Source organism: Mchenga conophoros, linkage group LG23 (genome assembly GCF_057382185.1).
Source record: "Mchenga conophoros isolate Kocher_MC1m ecotype Shallow Benthic linkage group LG23, M_conophoros_male_GT1.1, whole genome shotgun sequence".
In the NCBI taxonomy this organism is placed as follows: domain Eukaryota; kingdom Metazoa; phylum Chordata; class Actinopteri; order Cichliformes; family Cichlidae; genus Mchenga; species Mchenga conophoros.
Window position 1 is genome coordinate 14,640,596 of NC_140547.1, and position 26,305 is coordinate 14,666,900.

The 26,305-nt window shown below is 39.6% G+C and overlaps 1 protein-coding gene across 3 annotated transcripts in view; it reads right to left on the minus strand.

The window, feature by feature from the left end:
- LOC146546875 (uncharacterized) overlaps window positions 1-22,994 on the minus strand; it is a 95,183-nt gene extending 72,189 nt beyond the window's left edge. For 2 of the 3 annotated variants that reach the window (XM_085265511.1, XM_085265510.1), the window contains exons 1-3: window positions 22,709-22,994; window positions 14,268-14,389; window positions 9,598-9,645 (exon numbers count right to left, since the gene is read on the minus strand). In XM_085265511.1, the coding sequence (XP_085121637.1) occupies window positions 9,598-9,645; window positions 14,268-14,389; window positions 22,709-22,766 (228 nt within the window). In that variant the 5' untranslated portion in view covers window positions 22,767-22,994. Of the gene's footprint in view, window positions 1-9,597; window positions 9,646-14,267; window positions 14,390-21,935; window positions 21,977-22,708 lie in introns of those variants that run through there. The other variant, XM_085265512.1, reaches the window with a different exon arrangement.
- Window positions 22,995-26,305: the final 3,311 nt, after the last annotated feature.

Here is a 26,305-nt window from a genome sequence, read left to right on the forward strand (position 1 = left end):
ATTTCTGTGCTAACAAGCCATTTTGGCTACACACCTGGACACACCCTCTCATTGGTTACTGGTTTTTCTGTACATGTGCGAGGAAAATGTAAGTCAGCCCTACGTTCCCACCCTTTCATCAACGATGAAAGTACACGGTGTGCTTTTAAAGACTTCAACAGGAACTGTCAGACAAGGTAGGAGAGTCAGAAAGCCCTCAGAGGGGGAGCAATGAGTTTTATCCTGAGCTAAATCATTAGTGCTGCAATTAAAGATTTTCATTCCTGATGAAAGAATTTGTTTTCTCAAGTCATCTAACGAGAACACGAAACTAGTTGATTTGAATCAGAGGAATCTGAATATTTTGCTATTTTTGCTTTGACAATTACTTCAGTGTAATCTTTTATCAAAAGCGTCGCCAATTAATTTTACATTTACACAGGCTATAATTGCTCCAACTGAAAACTACATGAAAGATTTGAAAGCTGCAAGCTGATGTTGACATTACGGGATAGGAATGATTCCAGATCTGGATTTATGTTAAAATTGTTAAAATTAGATACCAGAGTTAAACAGAGAGACTGCAGAATGTTTTTTGTTGCCTCCCAAATGTCACTGAATTTTCTCATGTATTTTAGACAGTATTTAAATGAATGAAGGCTTTAAAATGTTCCTTCATGCGGTGCTCCCATGTCCTGCTGTAGACGTCTCATTCCTTGAGCACTCTGCTAAGACGGGTAGGAAATGTGAATTACAACTAAGCTACTTAACCACAATGAATTAAAGCCTAACATTTGAAAATTTGATACTGAAATTACTGTCATTATGGTGCATTATGTCTGAGCATAATGATTGCTTTGGCGCTGTTTGAAGACAAAGGCAGACTCTGGGGGAAGAGTACATTCAGAGGAAAAAGTTGATTTCATGGACGTTAATGACATGTGAACTTCAAACCTTCATTTTAGCAGCCATCATTTCCTGCCATTTCACAACTCTTCTTTTGTTAGCTACCTAAATAGTAACGCATCTGCGAGTGATTTCTCTTTCTTTGGACTCCAAAGAGAGCCGTACCCACGGAGAGGCAGAAATATCGCTGGTTTTCCATCTTGTGTTTGCTGTGTACAACACGTGCTTAAATGAATAACAAATAGGAGAGAACGTACAGCGAAGGCTTAAGAGGAATGCAGAGATTTTTTTTTTTCCATCTCACGTCGCTAACCGACTGATTTGGAGAGAAGTAAATGTTTTCAAACCACATGCATCTTTTAGGTCAGGGAGGAAAAATAAGATACACTATACTTACGCTGAGCTTTCTTTGGCATCTGCTTTGTTTTTATGGGTACAAAGTTTGCACCAAACGTCTAGGGTGTTGACAAAGAGACAAAGTGCATACCGAGAGCGAGGACCACACAGCAACTGTGACCACGTTTTTGCAGCTGCATTATCAAACGTCCAAAACAGACACATGGAAAATGGGACCAACTCAGGCTCTTAGAATGTTTCCAGGGTTGCAAACAGTTTGGAGACCTAGTGGAGCTGTTATTAATTCCCCATCAGTTTCAGTTTAGATGCCTGAAAGCCAATTAAAGGAGAACATAATTGAATCACCCTCCTGAACAGGAACTCAAATGAATTGTGTTTGGCGACGGATGGCAGGAGAGAGGAGGAGGAGGGCACGGAGGTTAAATAAGGAGGGTAAAATTACCAAGAGTCCCAGTCTTTGCTCAGAATAATGGTTAGAATCTGACCCTGCTATGATGTGAATTAAATTGCATTTGCAACTACATCCTGCCAAACCACATGCTGTAGCTGTCGACAGACGGGGTCTACAAAAAAAATTCCAAACTCGTATTAGCCTCTATTAGTTTGTTACCTGTAGTAGCTTTAGTATACAAGCGTAAACCTCAACAACGATCTCGGCGATGAATTGACAAAATTGAAAATGTCCACCTTAAAGTCCTCTCTGTTCCTCATGTGAGCAAATCCGGAGAAAATAGTTATTGACAGCCAGGGAGAATGAGAAACACAAGTTGCATTTCAGAGCGAGAAGTGACAAAATGCTTCACTTTATTTGCTAATGAGTAAAAACTAAATGAAAAAGTAATTACAGCCTCAAAAATGAAAATTCCCCACTGCTGCCTCTGTGTGAGAGATTATTCAGAATTTTTAAATGCTGACATACCGCTTCAGATTTTCCATTTAACAAATATGATTGACAACATAAAAAAATCAAACTTTTTAAAATGTAATTTTAAATTTCTGTTCACATTACAATATAAAATATGCCCAGTTATTTATTTTAACTTTCTTTTGAGATACTGCACTGAGCTTTTATTGGTAAAATGCACTGACATTGAACTGCAGTATAATCACCTCTTTTCCCCATGCCTGCGTCACGCTTTAAGTCTTTTATTTTACACAGCTGGAGATGGAGCTAATAAATGCTGAACAATATGGTTTGTGTATATAGCATATTGGTTCCAAGCGGACCAATAATAGTTTCCATTGCAGCAATAAGCATCTATACATTTATAGACATGTGTATGTCAGGCTGCAGTGCAGGCCAATCTGAGGCTGACTAGCAGGTCACCTGTCAGCATGGTTAACCAGCTGTTAACCTGCTGACTGGACTGGGAATGTCTAAAAACATGATCTCATGTTAGTTGAATATCTGTTTGATCTGCTGTATTGATGTTATCAGGAGCAATTTACTTGGCACAATGATTATAAAAATTTCATATATGAACTAAATCTGCAACTTTACATCAAAATTCTGTCTATTCAAATTTACCATAAATAGGAAAAGTAGCCACAGTCCTCAAAACCTACTATATGACAGGCTTTAAACATGTTTTTGTGAATACCCTGCTGAAGGTTTATGGTTTTGATTAAAACACTTTTTAAAATTATTTGTTTTGACCTGTTTTTGCTGCCATTAATAAGAAGCACACAGATTTAACCCTGCAGCGAGTATTTTAAAGATGGTTCTGGTCTCTTTTACCTATGATTCATGTTCCAAAAGTAAGTAATCTCATTATTAGGTTTTTTTCATGCACAAAGCAGTTAATAGGCACAAAAATGACACTTATTTTGACTGCCTTTTCTGTTACTTCTAATAAACCAATTTATTTGGTTAAGTAATCGAAGAAAAACAATTTCATTTATAATGTAAGATATGTTTCTGTGAACAGGTTTTACAGACTCTAATATGTTGATCAATGAAGTCGTAGTGGGACATCTGGTTTGTAGTAATCTTTAAATATTTTGTGGAGAAACCCTTAACGGCAGTAAGTCTTGCTACTTTTGGTTTAGTACAATGTACTGACTACAAGTGGAAAATTACAATGAAATCAAACCCTATAATGTTTTTTTAAAAACCCAGTATATTTCCACACAGCTTTCCATTATCATTGCTACACCAAAGGGCCAGTTCCAGTGAAAAGCTATGAAAAGCTGCAGGAAAAATACATTGGCGAATTCACGGTTGGAAAGATTTTTATGATTAAGAAATCGTAACTGTGCGCATGAATACAAGGGTGGGGTCTTAAATGACTCCAATTGGTCACTTGAAGGTTAAATAGATTTATGAACTGAACTACATTCCAATCCATACTTATTAAAGCAATTATCAAAATTAAAGAAAAAAGAAAGTGTCTGAAGAGATTTACAAAGAAATGCTGCTGTGTGCTTATTCTTGGCAGCTAAGCATGGTGTGTGTGTGTGTGTGTGTGTTCACATGCGCACGCGTTTTACCTCAAGGCCATACTCCATTGTCCTGGGAGAGCCACAAGGAGGAATTCCTTTCATGTGTCATCTCCTGTCACAGTGCTGTCCTGACAGAGGCTTAGTGACATACGAGAGGCCTCGGCACAATGTCCTGCTTTTAGTCAAATGAAGTGTCTGGCAGCTGCTGCATTCATCAAAATCAAAGGATAATCTGCTTTCCATATAAAATCAAGTGATGATTAACTTTTTTCCCCCCCAGAGGGGGAGGGTGGGAGCGTAAATGCTAGCACCTTTAAGGAGACACTTGAGAGACAAGAGGCGGGGAAGGTTCGCTAAAAGTGCAGAGTGGTGCTGGAAGATTTGAGGCTCTCAGGTTAGAGAGCTGCTCTGTTTAGGCTCACTTCTGAATTAGGAATTTCATTTTATCGTAATCAGGATTAATTTCAAACAAAACACAAATCACACAATAGGCTCCTGTACATGATTCAAACTGAGTGCTACCATTACCCACCTTTGCACATGTGAAAAGCATAGATAATGACAAAGAAGCAGAAGCAGAGAAATGTGTAATGTCAGCATTATACACAGAGGGAACGTAAAAATGTATTTACACTGAAGTCATTATTTCATATATAAATGAAGGACAACCACAGCAGAGCAGCTTTTTTATATCAGGGTGTAAAAACCAAACTAGAAAATTTAGTATGGCTGGAGGAGCTCTCTACAATCTGCTACAGCTTAGAGCTTAGCAGGTTATAGTTTGGCCTGTCCTTGGTTGATGATAATTACTGTTAAAGCAATGGAAAAATCTAATTTTATGAAGGACACAAGCTCAGTATATGACAAAATTGCTCTATATACTAGAAATGTTGCTGGAGAATCTAATTTCACAACATTTCTTAAGTCCCACAATGTTCATGCTGATTTAGCCCTGTTTTGGAAAACAAAACCTTTTTCCCACAAAAAAATTTAATGTCCATTTAAACTTATGCTACTAATGAGTTGTAGTGAAAAGCGGGATATGATAGTCAATCTGGGACAGGCGATGGAAGCAAGCTTCCTCCGAAGGGCGCCTGGGCTCTTCCTTAGAGAGGAGCGTAAATAGCTGCTCCTCCACATCGAAAGGAGGCAGTTGAGGTGGTTCAAGCATCTGAACAGGTTCCCTCCTGGGCAGGTGAGGCGTTTCGAATGAACAGGGAGGAGGCACGATAGAAAAATTATGTCTCTTGGGTGGCTAGGGAACATCTACACCACCAGAAGAGCTGGAGGAGGTGGGCGGGGTTTCTGCTGATTTATGCTTGAGCGGGGTTAGTGCAGACGCAGTCCAACTGCAGAGAGTGTTTGCTGTCAATGGAGTGGACAAAATATGCAGTAAATATGATACTCTAGTTTGTGCTGTTGGTCCATCAGTCCGCCGTGGAATAGAGTGAAGTTATAGCATACAAAGAGCTGAAGTCACACTGAGTGCTAAAACAATAAAAAGTATTCACTGCATTCACTGTCTGTGATTTTCATGGTGTAAAAATATTTGATTATGTTTTGCATTTCTCCCATTCCTGGTGAACTCTGTTGCTCCCTTCCTTATTCCAAACCACTTGTCAACCAATAAGCATTTGACCGACGCGTAGGTCATCCACATCCAGCACTGTGCAGCTCGGATTTTGGAGGACTGCGCTGGAGCTGTCCAAATGGCAACGTGTATGCAGACGGACGCATTTGCAGGACCATAAATTTAGCTTTTGACTGCTGCCTCCGTGACCCAGATTGAGATAAGCGTCCAAAAACTGCTAGACATAAAAAACGTGGCATTTTAAGTTTCGAAGAGGATTCCTTAAGTTATTAGCGTGCACATATTTGATTAATATGCACTGTATACCTCGTGCATTTTTAAAACCTCTGAGTCACCCTGCATTTATGTGGCATCGTGGCCTCAGAGAGCATTCAGCAAGAGACTCCAGTGTTTGTTGAATGACTTAAAACCACTTTTCTAAATGGTCCAATCCTTGTCATCATGTACTGTGCATTAGTTGCCATGGAAAAACCCAACTCTTGTTCCAAGTATAAAGCCATAGCATCTCACAAAGCATGCTCTGTATCTTTATTTCTTGTTTTCTGGGGTATTCATATGTTTAAGCAGCAAATAATTTGACAGATATTTCAAACACATGCATCATATTTAAATAAAATTGATAGACATAAAATATAAATAAAGATATCAAACAGTTATATTGGATCCATGCAATGAATTAAAATCATTCCTGTTATAATCAACACAATCAAAGCTATTAAGAAGCTTCATACTACTGATTTAAGGCATCCACATACACAGAAATATTATTTGCTTTTGTTACCCTGTATTATTCACATGCTGTAATAAAGCTGTTATACTTTACTGTTACAAAGCCTTGTAACACCCCAACAGATCACTACTGCCACAGTGAAGCTGCAAATATATATTCCTGATCCAATTTAGGACCAACGAAGTGAGCTGTGAATCTGTTCATCACAAGTCATGACCAATATCATCTACACTGGACTGCAATCTGACGGAGCAGGGGCCATTAGACGGCCTGGAACTACCGGACCTCCTTTTCTTTAAAATTACACCCTCCTGGATTGACCAAGCACCAGCTAACCCTCTGCTATTTGTGGTAATTAGTCCAGAATGTGAGCTGTCAACATGCAAAAAATCGTGCCAGTAGGCCCACAATGTCGCAGACACCCCCACTGTGTTCAACAACAAGCAGCTAGCCTCGGCCACTGGAATGCATTAACTTTCTCCTCTCTTTTTTTTTTCCCTCGGCGACTCATGTCAAATTCAGGTCCCTCAGAACAAAATCTTAATAATTAACTGGCAAATTTTAACATGATTGCTTCTGACACACCTACTCTGGTAATTATTGCTTTGAGGCCATGTGCTAATGAAATTAATGCATTCATTGCCCCAACAAATTAGCATAACTCATACAAATGGCCCACATTTGAGACCCCGTTGCAATAAGGGGAAAACAACATACAGGAAAAAGAAGCTTGAAGAATAAAAATAAAGATGCAAAATGAAATGGCTGGCGCATTGAATCGGAGACTATGATGAGCACTGCTCGCTCAAAGTCGTAATGGCTAAAGCCTCTTAATGTTAACCAAGGGTGATTGCAGTAATGCATTATAGAGCGATAGCTGCGCAGGACAAAATGATTATCACCATCATTAGAGTCATTGCAGATCTACATATACATCTCTCTGTGGACAAATATTAAATGCCCATGCCACTGCAGACATTAAAATGTTATTATACTGATGCATTAACTTACTGTAGCAGAGTTCATATCAATATATAGTAGGAGCTTCCCAACAATCACTCTCTAAATGGTGCAGCTGCCACTCGCAGCACTCCCTGGCCCTGCCACTAACCCCTGTTCGTGGCTGTTTGGTCTCTCAGTGGGATGTCTCTCAGACACTTACTCCTCGGCATTAATAATTGACAATGATGCCATCGGTACAATAGGCGAGGACAAATGCAACAGTCAGTTGGAGATGCTGCAGAAGTGCGAGAAATGTCCCCTCGTAGCTAAAAGAAGGGGAGGGATGGTTGTAACACCTAAAAAAATGCGTTTGCCTGCAGCCAGATACTGTCAGGGAAGAAGGAAAGTAATGAAAATGGCCTCAACACTGGATTACATTATTACAGTCAGGTGATAGTCTGCAGGGTAGTGTGACAGCTCGCAGTAGTGCTTCCATAACTTCTCTTTATATATCATGGCGACTTCATTTTATACAGCAAATCGGTAACTCACAGCCCCACAGTCAGGTGCATGATTATATCTGTAGGACAACAGAGCAGCAGGATTTGTGCTAAAGGATAAACTGAAATGAAAATGTAATTGAAAGTGTATGAATCAGCATGTTTAAATAGGTCAGAAAGGAGAAGTTCTCCTGTTGTTGGTGCCACAGCAACACTGACAAGTCGGAAAATAAGGACACTTGGTCTTTAAGTGCCGTGTTTCTTTGACCAGGGAGTGAAAGTCAGAGTAAACAGTGAGTGAAAAACGCAGAGCTCCCAAATGGGACTTAAACAGCCATTGCCTGGTTAATAGTCATAGAATTTATGGCACTGCCACCTTGCCAATCTCCAAATACACACTGCAAAAAGTGTACAGTTTGCTCCCGGCATGTAATACTGCTGATGACAGAGGACACCTTTTGTAAAAAAAAAAAAAAAATGGCAGAATTCGACCCTTTGAAAGCTAAAAGGCATTGGGACAAATATGGTTTCTGTGATACTGAGTACTTTTATGTTTGTTCTAATGTTCATTTTCCTCAAGTCAGTCTTGTGTTTGATTAGTTATTTGATGCCAAAAACTGCAACATTGCTGATTGAATGAAGTACACCTGGAGGCATCTGCAGACCTTTGAAATTAGACATAAGAACATAAAGGACGGCTCCTTTTTTGGCACCTTGTGATTTGTCACCTCTCTCCAACCTCCAAGAAAGTTGCTCTGCAGCAAACTGCACTAACTGAGACTCTGAGGGATTTTGCTTTTTTCTTCTTTTCTTTTTTCTTCTGTTTAGAAAGTTAGTTTGACTTTTGAAGGCCAGCTGAACTGACAAGATAATTTTGCTTTAGCTGGTGAGTCAGGAGCACAACACCTAAAATCAGAAACATTAGCAGTTACTCTAAGAGTTCTTCATTCAAGGGACTTTCCAGCAAAAATAGGACCTCAATACCACAACTGCAGTTTGTTAGAAATCGCTTTACCAGAGTAGGGTGACAGCCCGTCGACATCGACCATCTTCGTATACAATCTCAGCTCGAAAATGCTTCAATGAGAATTCCTCGCTCAGAAGCAAGAAATGCTCATTTTTAAGGAGAAAAACAAAAGAAATAAGAACACAATTCTTAAACCAGCCTTATTAGATTATCATCTTCTTTTACGTGAAACCCATGAAAAGACCTTAAAAACATACTCATCACCCCGCTGCCAAAAAACAACATCTCACTGTTTTTTTAGCCCCACAGTGGCAACGACACACACTCGAGACTTCCACCCCAAGCTAAATGTTTCATTTAATTTGCTCAGAGTGAGACTGTGGATGTGCACTCGCACGATTTCATGTTTAAAATATCTTCGACACCTGAAAGGTCGTCGTCAAAGTTACTGTGACATTTTCTCCCACAGAGTGGATCCTTCCCATACGTACACACAGGACCAGACAGCGAATCCGACACTGGAGAGCAAACAATGAATAAAACACTCAAGAGCCAGCTTGTGATGCTTTGACCCACGACACAAGCATGAATACATACAACACATCAACGGCATACTTCCTAATCTGAGATGGTTAGTAATGCGGCCACCTTCTCCAGCATGCAGGCCCATCTGTGATGACACATCAGCTCCGCCGTTTCAAACGAATAAACTCACAAACACGAGACACAATGTGTTGACAGAAAATTTGCATTAGGAATGTAACACAGGAAAGCATGATTAATTTCTGCTCACGAAATGAATACAGATTTTGTCATTACATGGCTTGTATCCTCTGCCAAATATTATAATGCTTCGCCCTCCTTTTCCGCAGCGAGTGTTCGGCTGCAATAATAAGGAATAAAAGACAGCTTACAGCTCATAAGCAACACAACTGCTGGCAAATCAGCTAAATCACAGAGCAAAACAAAGACCTGATTGCTCATTAGTATTATAGATCTGCTCTCTTTAAATCTGCTTGTGAGATGCAGACACTGTTTAATGGCTTAACTGGGGTTTGTTTAAATGTGCACCATCTACATTTCACACAGTAAAGATTAAAAGAATGAGACATAACCAGATATCTCACTGAATTTGATATCACGGCCCCCTTTTCAAAACACACATGCTCGTCGATACACTTACCTTGGCCTTGCAGATGATGCATCGCGCTCTGTCTTCACTCCCACATCCCTGTAAGGAAAAGGATATTTAAAAGTAATTTAGTGACAATGAGCCGTGAAAACAGCGGCTCCAAAGTTCCTGAATGACACGCATGAACAACGAATCATTTGTTTGTTGTTTTGATCAATAAACTAATTAAGTTTGTTGGGGAAATGGTGCACTATTTTAAACCCAAAGGTGCACTATGCATAACAATGCTAATTTAATTAAATTGCTTAAAAGCCTTTATAGTATGGTGGCCTTGAGGAGCAAAAACACAACTTCTTTTTTTTTTAAATAAGCATTAGCCAAAAAAAAAATCATACAGAAAACCAACACTGTATAAAAAAAAAACCACAAATGGTAAAAATAACACTAACAAAAGCATTTCACAAGACACAAGGACAAAGGAGAGAACACAATTCAAAAAATGCATTAAAAACACAAAGGATCAGAAAACAACCTTTGACAAAACAACAAAATATGAAACATCAATATTTCACAAAACTCAAAAAACACATCAAACCGAAAGCAACATTTCAGACACCGCACTCTTGTTGTTTTACTGATTGTGTTTTTTTTTGGCTGGTTTGCACACGAGGCCTCCTCTAACTACAATAAATAGCATGAACACGTGCGCGTATTTAACGCTTAGACTAAATGCATCACTTCATATGACAGAAGCACGCATCCAGTAACATGTTTAACAATCTTTAAGCTGGTGCTCGCTCGCTAAACACGCTAATAACAAGAAAAGCATTTGTGCGTACACAAACCACTAACATGCATGGCATGCAGGAGCACATTTTGATAGATGTTAATGGCATATAATTATAGAACACTGCTATTAGGCAATGTGATTTTATAAAGAGGACCATTGCCCCTGGCACTGTGGCCTGATTGCTGCAAGTGTTGGTTTGATGAATGTAAACCAGGTCTGTTTGCAGAGATGTCAGCCAATGAGAGTGAAAGGGAGAGAAGAGGGTTAGACGCTTAACTCGCAATTAAAAGGAGACATAGTCATGCACCCAAACAAATTTATCACAAATGAGAAACATATCTAACGTACGTCAGAAACTAAACTCATTTTCTGCACATCTCATTATGTTTTTCATCACTTCACACATTCTCCATTGAATCGGTTCTATATTTAACTCTTCAGCGTGACTTCTTTTTTCCTCTGCGTTTTTTCAAACGGTTGGAATTACAAATTCTAAAGAGCATTTTTTTTCTGATTAACCTCAATATAATGAAACCAGATGGATAAAAAAAATAAGAATTTATCTGTAGAGATCCTAGTCAAGTACTCAAGCTGTCAGTGAGTGGGCAGGCAGTGCTCACACCAGTCCACACTCAGCTGGTGCTATACAGTCTACTCATGCCCTTGTACTTCGTGCTTTGAGGGGTTTCACCCCTCTAGGAATGCACTCCCTATAATGAGGGTCAGAGGTCAAAGTGCTGCCGTGCCTGGAGGCCGGGATCTCCCAGGCACACTCAGTCACTGACTCTGTCCATATATTTAAATCCTGCCTCAGGACATGTTTTTCAAAGGGCATCTCCTAACTAGTTCCTGGTTACTAATTAGTTCTGTGCCATGCTATTTGTCTTTAGGAACCTGAGTGAAGAGGAGGAGGAGGAGGAGAAGGGGGAGGGAGCCAAATGAGGCAGCCCTAAAAAAAGATAGCGTATGTTTTGCCTCAGTGGAGACGATAATCACTCAGACAGTCCTCTGCTGCAAACATGCTGAAGTATGTATCAACAGCTGAAATGAATGCCAGTGGTGTTTCGCCGTGTTTGAATTCTGCGTGCCCACTCTTTAGTGACAACATCTGTGTGATACTGTTGTGGCTGAAATTAAATAAGGACGTGGATTTTTTTTTTTCCCCCTTCCCGTACAAGCTGCTTTTAGAGGAGTGGTAACTGTGCATGCTATCACTCCCAGCTGGCTAGCTCTGTCTCTCTCAAGTCAAATCATTATTGGATTACATTTTCTGGCTTCATAAAATGCGGTTAAGAGGCACTTTAGACATATGTGCATGACCTGCTTTCCAGAGATGGCTATCAGAGCAAAAGTGACAGGTCAATTGCTGATTTCTGTTCCGTAAAAAGGGAAAGGGGCTCCCAACCCTGAGCACTCTAAATGGATGCATGTTCCCCCCTCTCTCTGTGTCTGCTTCTCTCTCTCTCTCTCTCACACACACACACACACTCACGTTAAAAGTACTCGGCACACACACTCATCCCAGAGCGTGTAGCATGCCCGTTTCATAAGCCTGTGTGTATGTCTGTATATAATTGTATAGTGGGAAGACACACACTTAATGGAAGAGGCTCTTCACTCTGACAGCTGGGTGGTGCAGATGAAAGGTCTGCTGTAGCATGTTGTCTACCACTTGTGGAGTATCCAAAGAGACCCAAAGCTCTCTGGAGTGGACGACACAACAAGCTTACGCACATTTTTCTTTGATTAATCTACAAGCATCAGTATGCTGTGAAGTGCATACATTATGATGCAGAATTAGATCTTGATGCATTTATATACAGCTGGAATTTGTTTATACCTCAAATGGAATCAAGCACTATCCAAACGTGCATTAGTGACACAGATGAAATTACTTTTCAGTTTATTTGCTCTTTGGCTCTACAGTCAAATCCGAAATCAGATGGTTGAAATTTGTGCCAACACATCCTCACATTTAACTCTCTAGAAGGCGTAAACGCCACACAGACTGAAGCCTACTACATTTCCCACCATGCAACTGTGTAGTCTTTATAGTTGTCCGTGTGTGTATTTATTCAACTTGAGAATAGATTTTATTTGAAAAAGCAGAAAACGTGGAACATTTTAGGAAGATTTTTTTCCACCGTTTGACTTTCTAATTTATTGAAATTATCTTCTGCTTTTTTTTGTTGTTGTTGTTTTTGGGAGCATCCCTAATGGTGACAGAACTTCATGACAAGGTTAAACTTACATATTTAACTTAAGTTTAGTTATAAAAAACGGTCCGCATCATTGTGCTCATGGTTGCCATGGTGATGTCGTCCCTACACAAAATATACTTTTTCCTGAAATGCATCACTCATCAATTTGTGTGCATCAGATTATTTTGTGTGGCTAACGTTAGCTGTTAGTTGCCTTGTCTTACTGCAGACTAGCATCCACACGCCTGCGCAGGATGTAGTTTATGGAATGTTTCAGTCAAATGGTTATGTTCACTTTTGAAATCCAAATACTGCAGCACTGCACCGATTTGCACAGCTGTCTGCTTACTTTCCATCGCGCTCATTTACAACTTCCCATTAAAGCCGTCTGTGGGGGCTGCAGACCCTGTTAATGGTGCGTGGCATCATACCATCTTAATAAAGTAAGAATACTTTGTTTAACTGATTAGCTGACTAGCAAAAGCAGCCCCTAGTTGCCACCCACAGTTTAGGAAAATGTGGCTCTTTAACTGCTAAATGCTTAAATATATTTACCAGCTTTTTCCTAAAACTGTCAGTCTGCATGTTGGTGACGTTCAGGGGGTTTATCAGAGCTACCTGCTGCTACAAGGTTGGTAAGACAGCTAAATGGAAGCGCTAAAAATGCTACATTATAAAACCACAGCTCCTAGCCTAAGAGAGAGTCATTACACACAACACATAGCCATTCAATCTGTTTTTCACTTCAAACATTAAATTAGAGCTTTAACTTTCACAGTGCCGTCTGCTACGATTCTCAGAGCTAACAACCAGTACTTTTAGAGTCATATTGTGATTACTGCTGTATGACGCCCTTTAAGGCAGTTGTACAGTGATCACATTATGTAAAACTGAACAGCGCATCAGTGCATCTGTCCAAGCAAAGTAACAAGCTCGTAAAGTGCACTTTCATGTCCTGTGACATAAAAACTCATTTGCATACAGAGAAGGTTTTTTACTTCTGTGAAAGACTGCAGCTGAGGTGTTAAAGTCCGCTGCTGAATTTACATTTTCACATCAACACACCTCTTCACTCGCTTTTTAGCTTTTATCTTTTATTTCTGGGAAAATACTTGGTACACAGCGGTAATTATACATTCTGGCAATCCAATTTCTGGCAGCGACAGCAGCAGCAGTTTGTTGGGAATTAATGGTGGAAGAGTAATTAGCATGAGCAGAAAGAAGCTCCATGACTGAACAGAAAGAGAAATGTATGCCACCTACGGAACCTTAGATTTTATCAACTGAGAAGAGTGTAAAGTGAGCTTTTGGGAGGTGCAGTCCAAAAACACCGGCTCCCCGACCAATGTGTTAGTACAACTGCTGGTTCAAGAAGGACTACAGATGTTAATGAGCTCCTCTGTGGTAGGTGACCTGTGCTGGGCACTTGATAGCTTCCTGGATTTCAGCCAGTCCATTAAGAGGTACTTCTCACTGTCTTGGCCTCCGTGTTTCAACTGTATAACGATGACGCGTCACCATTGTTAGCAACCCTCATTAAAACTAATTGGTATTTCTATTTGAAAGGTAGCTCATTAGGCAAGCAATGTTTTGTCTCAATAAGGCGAGACGGCAAATACATTTAGTCAATTTTGGAAAACCAGCACAGACGTTTCACCGCTTACACTTTAACAAACAGCTGATGGCAATTCAAAAATATCACAGTTCCCTACATGGAAAGTCTGTCTTACCCTCTGGATCCATGTGGACAGACACACGTGATGGGCAAGTAAATTCTTGCAGTCGCAGAAATTCCTCAGCGGGTCACTGGCTTTAAGTTCACCATCCCTGCATATAAAGCACTCTGATGTCTCTGTGGAAGACGAGCAGAAGATGGAGATTATGAATGGTTTCACATTGGATCAAAGGCTAATCCCTGATTCGCGTTAAGATTCATATCAAATATTCATCCATGTATAGCGATACTTATTTCCTATTACAGTGTTCAACACACACAGTACGGTTCCACAGAGCATTAGACATTCATGTTATTCCCAGTGGGAACGCAGAGAAGGGAATGTGGGCTTATGATGCTTTTTCATTATTTTCTGCCACATATAAACTATTAAAATAGTGCATGCTCACATTAAATACGGCCACAGTTTCAGATAATGAGGTCCGAATATTTACAAGTCATCCCTGTTAGTTAAAAGTTCAGGATTGAGACTGCTATAAATATGAAGTTTCAGAGAGTTTTTTGCATGATGTCAGTGTTAGCAGATATCCTAATATGGTCAGACACAACTGTCTGCTTTCGAGGGGCAGCCAATAAGGAGTAAGAGTTAACTGTGAACTTTAAAAAGCTTCAACTGTACAGGGAGTGCAGAATTATTTGGCAAATGAGTATTTTGTCCACATCATCCTATTCATGCATGTTGTCTTACTCCAAGCTGTATAGGCTCGAAAGCCTACTACCAATTAAGCATATTAGGTGATGTGCATCTCTGTAATGAGAAGGGGTGTGGTCTAATGACATCAACACCCTATATCAGGTGTGCATAATTATTAGGCAACTTCCTTTCCTTTGGCAAAATGGGTCAAAAGAAGGACTTGACAGGCTCAGAAAAGTCAAAAATAGTGAGATATCTTGCAGAGGGATGCAGCAGTCTCAAAATTGCAAAGCTTCTGAAGCGTGATCATCGAACAATCAAGCGTTTCATTCAAAATAGTCAACAGGGTCGCAAGAAGCGTGTGGAAAAACCAAGGCGCAAAATAACTGCCCATGAACTGAGAAAAGTCAAGCATGCAGCTGCCAAGATACCATTTGCCACCAGTTTGGCCATATTTCAGAGCTGCAACATCACTGGAGTGCCCAAAAGCACAAGGTGTGCAATACTCAGAGACATGGCCAAGGTAAGAAAGGCTGAAAGACGACCACCACTGAACAAGACACACAAGCTGAAACGTCAAGACTGGGCCAAGAAATATCTCAAGACTGTTTTTTCTAAGGTTTTATGGACTGATGAAATGAGAGTGAGTCTTGATGGGCCAGATGGATGGGCCCGTGGCTGGATTGGTAAAGGGCAGAGAGCTCCAGTCCGACTCAGACGCCAGCAAGGTGGAGGTGGAGTACTGGTTTGGGCTGGTATCATCAAAGATGAGCTTGTGAGGCCTTTTCGGGTTGAGGATGGAGTCAAGCTCAACTCCCAGTCCTACTGCCAGTTCCTGGAAGACACCTTCTTCAAGCAGTGGTACAGGAAGAAGTCTGCATCCTTCAAGAAAAACATGATTTTCATGCAGGACAATGCTCCATCACACGCGTCCAAGTACTCCACAGCGTGGCTGGCAAGAAAGGGTATAAAAGAAGAAAAACTAATGACATGGCCTCCTTGTTCACCTGATCTGAACCCCATTGAGAACCTGTGGTCCATCATCAAATGTCAGATTGCTGCACGCAATGTTGATGGTGAACAGATCAAAACACTGACAGAATCCATGGATGGCAGGCTTTTGAGTGTCCTTGCAAAGAAAGGTGGCTATATTGGTCGCTGATTTGTTGTTGTTTTGTTTTTGAATGTCAGAAATGTATATTTGTGAATGTGGAGATGTTATATTGGTTTCACTGGTAAAAATAAATAATTGAAATGGGTATATATTTGTTTTTTGTTAAGTTGCCTAATAATTATGCACAGTAATAGTCACCTGCACACACAGATATCCCCCTAAAATAGCTAAAACTAAAAACAAACTAAAAACTACTTCCAAAAACATTCAGCTTTGATATTAATGAGTTTTTTGGGTTCATTGAGAACATGGTTGTTGTTCAATAATAAAATTATTCCTCAAAAATACAACTTGCCTAATAATTCTGCACTCCCTGTATCAGCGTTTAAGTATACGTATATTTAGTTGGTAGAAAAACGGCAGCTTCTTTCTAAAACAATAAAAGCTTTACAAAGTTATTCTACAGATTGGTTGCCCCACAGTCGGCAGTCAAAAGCAGTCTGGGCGTTTTCAACTTTGAGAATTCTCAGGACGTAAAACATTGTCATACCAATGTGTGCATGTTAGGTGGTAGAAGAGTCAACTGACAGGCCTTTATCAAACGTCCTGGTGGCTTACCTCTGAACTTTGGATTATTTTTGATAAGCTAGAGACAATATAGAAAGTACAGAAAATACATCAAATCCAACTCAATAAAGAGATGAAAAACAACAACAATGTTGTTTTCTATTTAGTCATTAAGGGAACATTAAAGGGACAATCTATTTAAACCTGTATTTCTACACAGTAAACTGGATTTTAAGCATGAACTGGGTTCACTGGGTTTACCATGATGACACTGCAGTGTTTATTCAGTTAGAGCAGCTTTTACAAAGTTCAACTAGTGCGTGCAAATAACAAAAACAAAAGGTAAGAGTAATTCTCATTCAAAAGTCAGTTTGGAAGTTTTCACATTGCATCAAAGCCACATTTAGCCTAAAAAATTCATTTAAAAAAACTGATTTTAGCTTAAAAGTATACAGAAGGTGAACACTGGCCACTTTCAGAACTAACAATATTAGCACTGCTGGAAAACCGGGCTGAAGTTGAAAAAAGAATACACTCACCTTGAAGAACTACTGAAAGAAATATCTGGAGAAACATTTCAGTTTTTAAATGTTCCACAAAATTCACCAGCTAGCTGCTAAATCTGTCTGCAGTTTGGGGCTGGGCAGTTAGCATACACTGGGGATAAGGGAGGTTTTTTTTCCACTATTTTCCTATTGGCAGCAATGCGCATGAGAGCACTGAGGCATAAAACCAAAATAATGAGCTCACACATGCTAAAAACTCCATTAATTGCAGTCAGGTGACAACTCTGTGAGTCTGGCATCTTTTGCATAACCTCCTGTCACTATAAAAATCCCGATGCAGCTGTAGCTATAAGTGTGATTATACCACGTAAAACATTCACGGGTCATTTCACGAAAACCCGATCCCTCCCACCTGACCCCATCAGAATCAGCTGATGTTGTTTTTGTGTAGTAACTCAAGTATAATAAATGAAGCCATGCGTAATATTCCTTTCATACTGCAAATATGTTTCAAGTTACATGTCCCCAAGGTACGTAAAGGTGGGTCAAAATGTAGCATTTTCCTGTATTTCTTTCTGCATCATAACTCATGACATGAAATTTTCAGGGCTTCTAAAACCAGATCGATTTTACACCAAGCGTCACATTTGTTTTGTTTCTTGCATTTTTCTTTCTGACCAACCCTGAGCATCACTGTCATGGAATACCTCATAGCTTCAACAGCAAAACTGCACCAGTTTAATCTCTATGACGTAGAGGAACAGAAACAAGCATTGGTACCCTGATTGTTTGATCTCACAACTCACTGGAGAAAACTTGAAAAAATGTATTTTAGGTAAACTTTCAGGGTTTGCATCATCATGTGCAATAGGCAGGATATGGAAGGACTCGTTTTACCCTATATTTTGATAGCAGGCTCATCTTCTAACTTTGATTCCTTCTTGGTGAAAAATAATAATTTCATTTGTGAATGTATCTTAACTGCTATGTTCATATGTTATATATATATGTTTGCAACAACCACGGGTCCTTACAATCTGAAATCTGAACCGACCCTTATATAGAATAGAATAGCCCTTTATTGTCATTGTACATATACAACAAAGTTGTGGAAATATACGTTAATCTAAGCTAAGGTGGTGTTTTGCCCCCTGTAGTGCCGAGGTTAGTACCACACATTCTAAAACCCCAAATTTCCATTGCTTCGGTCCTCATGCAAGACTGTGTTAAGCAACAGGATGTAAAGAAAGGTCAGGAGCTGCTAATTGTTAACAACAACACTTCATCTGCTGCCATCAAAACTCCTAACAGCTGCTTTGAGCGCACAGCTGAAGCAAAGCCTAAAGTCTCGCAGTAAAATGATCCGTCCCGGTTCAATTAGGGGTGGGCATAAAAGTAGAGAAGAATACATCATGTGCGAGCTGCCAGACATGCGGTCCTGGCCCTAGGCTGGGGTTAGCCACAACATCCATCCAGCGCTTTAGGCCCCATTGTGCTGCAACCAGCACCTCTGATTTAACAGCACACTTCGCCAGGACCGTCCGTCAGTGATGATTCCCAAGCAGCAGCTTTGAAGCTAAATATTGGACAGTAGCTAGAAGCCAGGTCCGCTGGTTTCATCCCAGAAAAACACTGAGAGACGGCAGCGAGGGCTAGCTGTCATCTGTGCTCTCGCCTGATAGGAGGATGAACTGCTGCCTCAGAAGCTCCTGTCTCTTTTGGGCCTCTCACTGATCTGCATTGCTTCAGGTGAAAATCTATCCTCAGATGAAAAATCTTTTAATCAAAGGAAGAGTCTTTAATGCAACCCATCACGATCTGTGTAAGCAGATTTTATTACTGACCATGCATATATTTCACTTTGCATTAAGATCTCTGAGACAGGCTGTGTAAAGGAGGAAACCCTAAACTTTTATTTTTGATTCAGTCCCAAAGCTGGCACTTCGAGGTAAATGTCTGGTGTTTAGCTGCTTGCTTTAACTCGCTGTTATTGACAGCAAGCAACTGGCCTACTGCTGCACTGACACACTTTCCACATACTAGTATGTCAACATTCATCTGTTTGCTCGCCTTTAGTCTGCCTTCCTAACAGTATAGCAAGTTTAGTTGGTTTTCAGTCACTGTCAAAATAAGTTTGTATGTGCTGAAGAGTTTGCAGAAAATAATGGAGCCATGTACAGACATACCTATAGAGAATGACAATCTAGCTAACAGGCAGTCTGAGTGATTCAACAGCCTGACCAAAAATATTGCCAAAGTTACTGTGATGGCAGGTTCACCAATTATACGCACAAGTCCTTTTTAACATTTCACTCCCCCGAATCTGTGCTGCTTTTACGATCATTATGGCAAGCCCTGGGGCACTTCTGGAGCTAAATAACAGCACTACTGCTGGGAAAATAACTAGAAAACAACATTACAACAGAGATGTAAACATGCAGTGTGTCAATCGTAGTCGAGCTGGAACGTCTGCGTGATCTGTGACTCCCATAATTAACTGTCAGTGGTGTCAGCGTTCAGCAGAGTTTCACATGAAGGTGGGTGCTCCACTAACTGGCTGAAGTCCTCCTCTCTGCACGATTTAACAGCCAACAAAACTTGCTCTGTACAGCAGCAGCAGCTCTCAGCTGTGCGCTTCCATACAGGGTGATGATCTTATCACAAAGCAGAACGTACCAACACTCTGTCAAAAGCTCTGTTTATGCTACTTGACTGTGAAACCAGCTTCAGTTGCAAGGCATGTCAGTGATGTTTTAATTCACCGCTGCTCAGCATCACACATGAAACCTGAGAGAAAACGACAGAAGGATGGAAACCATAATGTCAACAGAGGCAAACTGAGCAGTGTTACTCGAGGTTGAAACACTGTACAGTGCACTACAAAGTAAACAAATGAGGAAAATGCCAGATTGGGATAATTTAATTGTCCACTGCATTGCTAACGACCTCATTAACAAAAGAATGATGGGAAATCAGCATGGTCTGGGCGAGGAACCGCCTGTGTGACAGCCATCTGGCTACAATGGTTAGGGGGGGTTGCGATGGGGGTTGGGGAACTTGTAAGCTAACACCACGACCATCGCAACTTCCAAGTGCAGACCTAGAGCACCTCTAGATGGAAGTTAGTGGTGTTTTACTAAACAAGTGTAAATTCGACATTTTTCTCTTTAATTACTGAAAATGTGACCAAAGTCTGAAAATGAGAGAAAATATTACTAATACTGGACAAGAGCTCAATGACTTTTCTCAGCATTTAGGTCTATTTGTAGGTAATTGCAATATACAGTATAATATCCATTATACATCAAACACAGAGTGCATTTATGCACACCTAAAAACACTGTATCGTCCTTAAACACCTGACATTGTAGTGTTTTATGACTGGCCTAAGACAGGTAAAACCAAAATCTTTGCAATGGGAAGACCACCACCTCACATAGTGTAATAATTACTGGCTGTTGGACTCTGGTAATAAAAATTCAATGATAAATTCATTTTGCAGTGTCGTTTCCAACACTGCTAAATGGGTGCAAACTGGGTGTGGCCATAGTTAAGTTAAACTAAACCAAAAACTAAAATTAGGTGGGAAAAAGCATTTTGGTTAACATTTATATTTACATTTTTAAATTTAGACAAATTCCTCAAAACAACCAGTGCAAGGAGGCTTTGTTCAGTGAGGTGGGATGTCTACATGACTGAGTCAAATGCTGTGCTTGAAATATATTATGGGTTCTGAATTTTAAAAGTAAAAGTGAAACCAATGACAGCTCGCCATTTTCAAACAGTAAACACTTACCGAAACAAGCAAAAGTGAAACCAAATCAATATCAAAACTAAAACTCAAAAGAAAACTAAAAAAAAAATATCACAACAGTCAATAACCACTGATGCTTCGAGGTATGTAAAATTTAAAAAACAGCCATAAAACTTTGGCTCTGCTGTTGTTCAAATACATTTTCTCAACTGCAACTCCTCCAAATTTGGTAAAAGAGAAATCAAGCACAACATCCACTGTAGTTATACAGAAGGCGGCCTTTCAGTGAATTTGCCCACTACACCTCTATACTCCCATATAAATGCTAACTGACGTAGACTTTTGAGCAATCAAATCGATGTGAAGGACCTGATTTAAATCTCCTCACTGTGACCTTAAGAAGCTGCCCACTGTTTACTTACAGCCCTCTGTGCCAACAGCTTATTATTAAATGTCAATGATATTTAAGCTCTTTATTTGTTTTTCATTTGCTTTTTCCGGCAAATTAGAAAACTTATCTCCAAAAGTCTGATAACAGAAGAATGAAATTCATGTTCTTGCTGCTTCAAACATTTGAATCTGATGTCAGAGCAGGACAGAGACAAAGGCAGATCCTGACTTTGTTTCACACACTTATATGCAAACAGCACATCATATATGTGTGTATCATACATATATAAAGCTTAGAGAATTGCATTGGTTAGTCACTGTTAGTTAGCTATAAAAAATGAATCTGCACTTTATTTTTGTGTTTAGCTTAGGACAAAGTGATGATAGATTTCTTATAATGTTTAAACCAAGAAAACAAGCTTTACATGCTACATGCTCATTTACCACTGGTCCCTTGACCATATTGATAATGTATTTCCTTGTTATTTTACAGTCAGCCATAATGCTTTAATTTAGACATTGCTGGTGTAACTTTGCTTAACACACTATCCCGGGTTTGTTTGTGGTAGCAGTAGTTACATCCATTACATCCATGCACATGTTTTTTAAAGCAAACACTGCTAACCATCAGGTCACTTGAATTTTCTTCTGTTCACAGGCAAATGTCTGGTAAATTATGTTTCTTCGGTTATACTTACCATGTTTGTCCATTTATTCAGGTCCTGTATTTAAGGCAAGTATATGGGAAGGGCCGCCTCAGTACTTCCTGTTTATATAGGGTCATGAGGTCACTGCGCGCATCACTGGGTGCAACCAAATGAAGGGTTTTTCATTTTGTTTAGTATTGTTTATTTTCTTTAAAGTAGCCTTTTGAGTTGTATTGTATGTAGTGTTTTACTTTTCAAACCATTTAGCTGAGTAAATGCGTTTGTCAGTTTCATGCATAATCTTATTCCTGTTCTTTGTTTAGAATTGTATTGTTTGGTCTGACCTATTTCTTTCAATGGTAGAGACTAACGAGGTTCAGGTGTGGGTAACGTCCTGTATAAAGCAAGTGGGATTTTTGCGTACCAGGTTGATTGTTTTGTGGTAGATGCCAGAAATAAAGTATACTTAGTCTGCTGATGCTGTTTACGTTATGCTACCTCACACAGTGATGCAGACTGAGACCAACTGTTTTTTTTAAACAACCTGAACGTATTATCTTTAAAGGTAACTTTGATAACTTGGTTATAAAAACTTGTATGAATGTGTTCAAATATGCGCTTTGTGCCAGCGTGCTTTGACAACAGCACATAGACTCCCTCCAGCCCAATGATACAGGCTGTGGTTTCTGTTCTGAAACATCTGGCTGTCAGAAATGGACAGCCAGCTGTTTCATTTCATTTCCAAGAAAAAAAGCCAATCTATCATTTCTGTTTGAACACATAAACTGAAAATTGTAACATATCATCAAACGTCAAGCACATACCTATAAACAAGCTTCTACATGACTCTGCCGGAGACAGAGGTCGGTACTCGGAGCCCATGTCTCACTCTGTGTTGAGAAACAACTCCTTCCACTCTCCTCTGACTGTTTTCAGATACCAGCAAGTTGCTCTACTTCCTGTTGGCATTCCTCTTTTTTCCCTCGCTGAAGACGGATGAACATTTAGAGACGAATTGACATGTCAGAACAGAAATTTAGCACAGCATAGCTCCACTTTCTGCTGCTGCACTCGGTCAGCTGATAAGCTGTGTTTTTGTTTGAACGGAAGTTGTGAAAGTGAGCAGCCAATTACAGCCGTGAGCTGCAGCACGTCACGACAGGAAGCCACATGAAAGAAAAAAAGGGGAGAGAGAAAGCGGAAGAGAGAGAGAGAGCTGGAGAGGGGGGCTCTCCGCTGGATTTCATTGTGTTGCTTTCAAGAAGGTCTAAAAAACAGATGCTGCTGGCGATAAAGTGATGACTCACACAGCACAAAGGTGCTTGTCTGTTTGCTTGTTTAGAGTAAAATGATTTACAGTGAGCATTGTTTCATGGTGAGGGAGGAGCATGAAGTGGATGAGACTTTTTCCAAAAAACACCAGAGTTGCAACAAACCGTCGTGTACAGTCCCTGCTGGGAAATGATTAACAGGTTCTGGAATTTCCCCACACGTCTTTCTGCATTGTGTCGGAACACATTCATCGATGGAAAGTTCCTCACCAGCAGTTTGTGACATTTACTTGTCCCTTTACTGCTGCATTTTGATAGATCTCCTGCAGTTTCCTTTTTGAAAGTGAGGCCAGGCCATGAAACACACACAAAATGTTACAGCTGTCACAGACACAAGGGAATAAAGATTTTCAGTTTATCTGTCAGTGTCTCTGGGTAGAAGCAAGTAAATGCAAGGTTATAACATTTCAAGTTAAGAAGCACATCAAATGAATGAGAAGCAAAAACTCATTATAAAATGAGCTAGTTGTCAGTGTGTTAGTAAAGGTTTTATAACTGCTTATTTCATAATGTATGAATGAAAGGTCAGCAGGACAAGTACCAGACAAAGCACGACGTGATACAGAACATCCAAATATTCACTGCAAGATGCAGACACGATCCAACTCTTCCCAACTTGAATCAAGAAGAAATAATAAAACTTAAATCGTTTATAGCTCACCTTTTCTTATTTCTACTTTCCCAGTCTAAACCTGGTAGAAAACAAGTAGTCTGGGGTGTTGTCAGATGACGTTAATGCATTCTTGGCTCCTAAATGTCTGGAATATGTTTGGCAAAAAGACGATTTTTCTTACCAGCGTTTATATAGTTTAAATCGTGCAGCCGTGTTTTAAAACACCAGATCACACAGTTTATTTCTTTATACAGAAATCTGAAGAGTCTCATACCTGTTATAACGAAGCACTCAGCTTCAGAAATAGTAATAAAAATATATATATGGAAAAAAATAAAACACATTGGAGAAGTTGTGAGGATGAGCTAGGTCTACACTCTGCCTAATTAAATGGCACGTCTCCTACTATTCATGAAGAGCACTTATTAAAACAAGCATTCACATCCAATCCACTAGATAAATGACTTTACACCAAGTGCCATGAAGCCCATTAAATTGCTTCTTTAGAGATGGATCTGGTCCAAACACACAATCAAAGGATTTGACTGGGATTATCTCAGATTAGAAACACTCAGGGACAAATGAGGAGATGACAGGATATCATACATTGAAAGGATAAATTAGCAGTCACATACCAGACCAAATTTGCGATGGGTGTTAGGGAATAAAGAGCGTGGAGGGGGAGACTGAGTGCTAAAAAGCAAAGCAGCTCTTTAGTTTTTAGTAAGCCCAATGATACATGGCCAACGTAAACCACAGTAAAAGCTTTTCCCTCTCCCTCTAAAACCCCCTGCCATGTAAATAAAGACCACATCAGGGGAAGAATCAAACACCAAAGTCTAAGAAATGAACGCTAAGTAACTTTTGAGAAATTAATATGTTCATTTGTTATGTTTCTCACGCAGCTCTCTTACCTAACATACACTTTGAAGTGGATTTGAAGCCCAAGTGCCCAAAGTGGAACATAATTTTAAAAATACAGCCTTGGTTTCATGAAGTAATGTTGGCGTCCAAATATTTCACAAAAATGATCATTAGAGACATTTTTACTGTGTGACTTCGTTTCAGCTCCACTTCAGTCTAAAGTCAAACTTTAACTTTGTGAAAAACATGAACAGTTGTCAGTACTTGACTGTATTTCAGAGGGAAAACTATTGATTATTGTGGAGCGCTGAGCCTTCGGCAATTCCTTTAATAACTGCGGTGCTACAGAATTTGCAATGCACCAAACTGTATTTTAACCAAATATATGAGAATTGTGAGCTTAATTTTCAAATCCAGAGTTAAAAAGCGCTGATTTTTGCAAGGTGGATATTTTAGTTCTGCTCTAATTTGAATATTTTAAAGTGAAGTAAAGCAGGCCTAGTGCTGATAAAACACTTTTCAGGAGGATAAATAATGTAGGCACTGGTTAATGTTAGCATGTACTGCTTTGCATATTTTAACACCGATGAGGACCTCAGTTCTGTCGCATTAAACCGAGGCTTTCGCTTTCTCCCAGACAGCAATAAAAAGGTATTCTGGAGGGTTTGCGCATTAAAGAACTGTGACCTATGAACTCCACGTAATCTTCTCTGCCTTATGCTCAGTTGTCAGGCTCGTTTCCCCATTGTGCTAGGATTGGGTGCCACGGACAGTGGGAAGTAATACCCTACCTGCTCTGCTTGTTAAAAGTTGAAAAGCTCGATTCATCTACTCTTTGATCTGTTTTATCGTCTTTAATGATGAATAACGTGACTTACAGGTTGTCTTTGTGTAAGATTTTGTTTGAATTTCTCCACCGGAGACAAAAAGTTCACTCTCGGTTAAACTTTAGCTCTGGATCTGCAAATTGAACCTTTCAAGAATTTTGACAAGAAACTGATCGGTGCAGTTGATACACATTTATGCTATTATGTTACACTACAGCTCAACTGAAATCTTAATTCTCCACATTTTTATTTTTTTTTAATGAAGGACAGTATTTCATCTAATGCGCGTAAGTTCCAACTTCCATTGACCAACATTTTGTAAAACCTGTACATGCTATACAAAATATATACTATACATAACGGTCACTAAATATACATGAAAAAATAAATATACACTAAAAAGTATTGAATAAATAGAGTAACTATGACTGTGTTTGCAAAATAAAACCATTTCAAAATTGGTGACAAATTAAATGAAAAACATTGAATTTTTGGATTCCAGTGATCCAATGAGAGAGAGGCCTCACAGCAAATCAATGTGTAATTGTTCTTCATGATCACCTTTATCTTATGACAGTTCTGAAGGCACTGATAAACTTCTGAAGCAAATGTCCCCAACTCCAGCCACCTTAGCAAGCCTTCCCAACATTGGAGCACAATAAAAAAAAAAGTATAACAACTATTATTACTAATGTTACTATTTTAAAGGAGTTTGCACTGAAACTCTGGTTTCACTCTCCTAGCTATACCCTACATCACAATAAAATGCCTACAGCCCTACAGTAC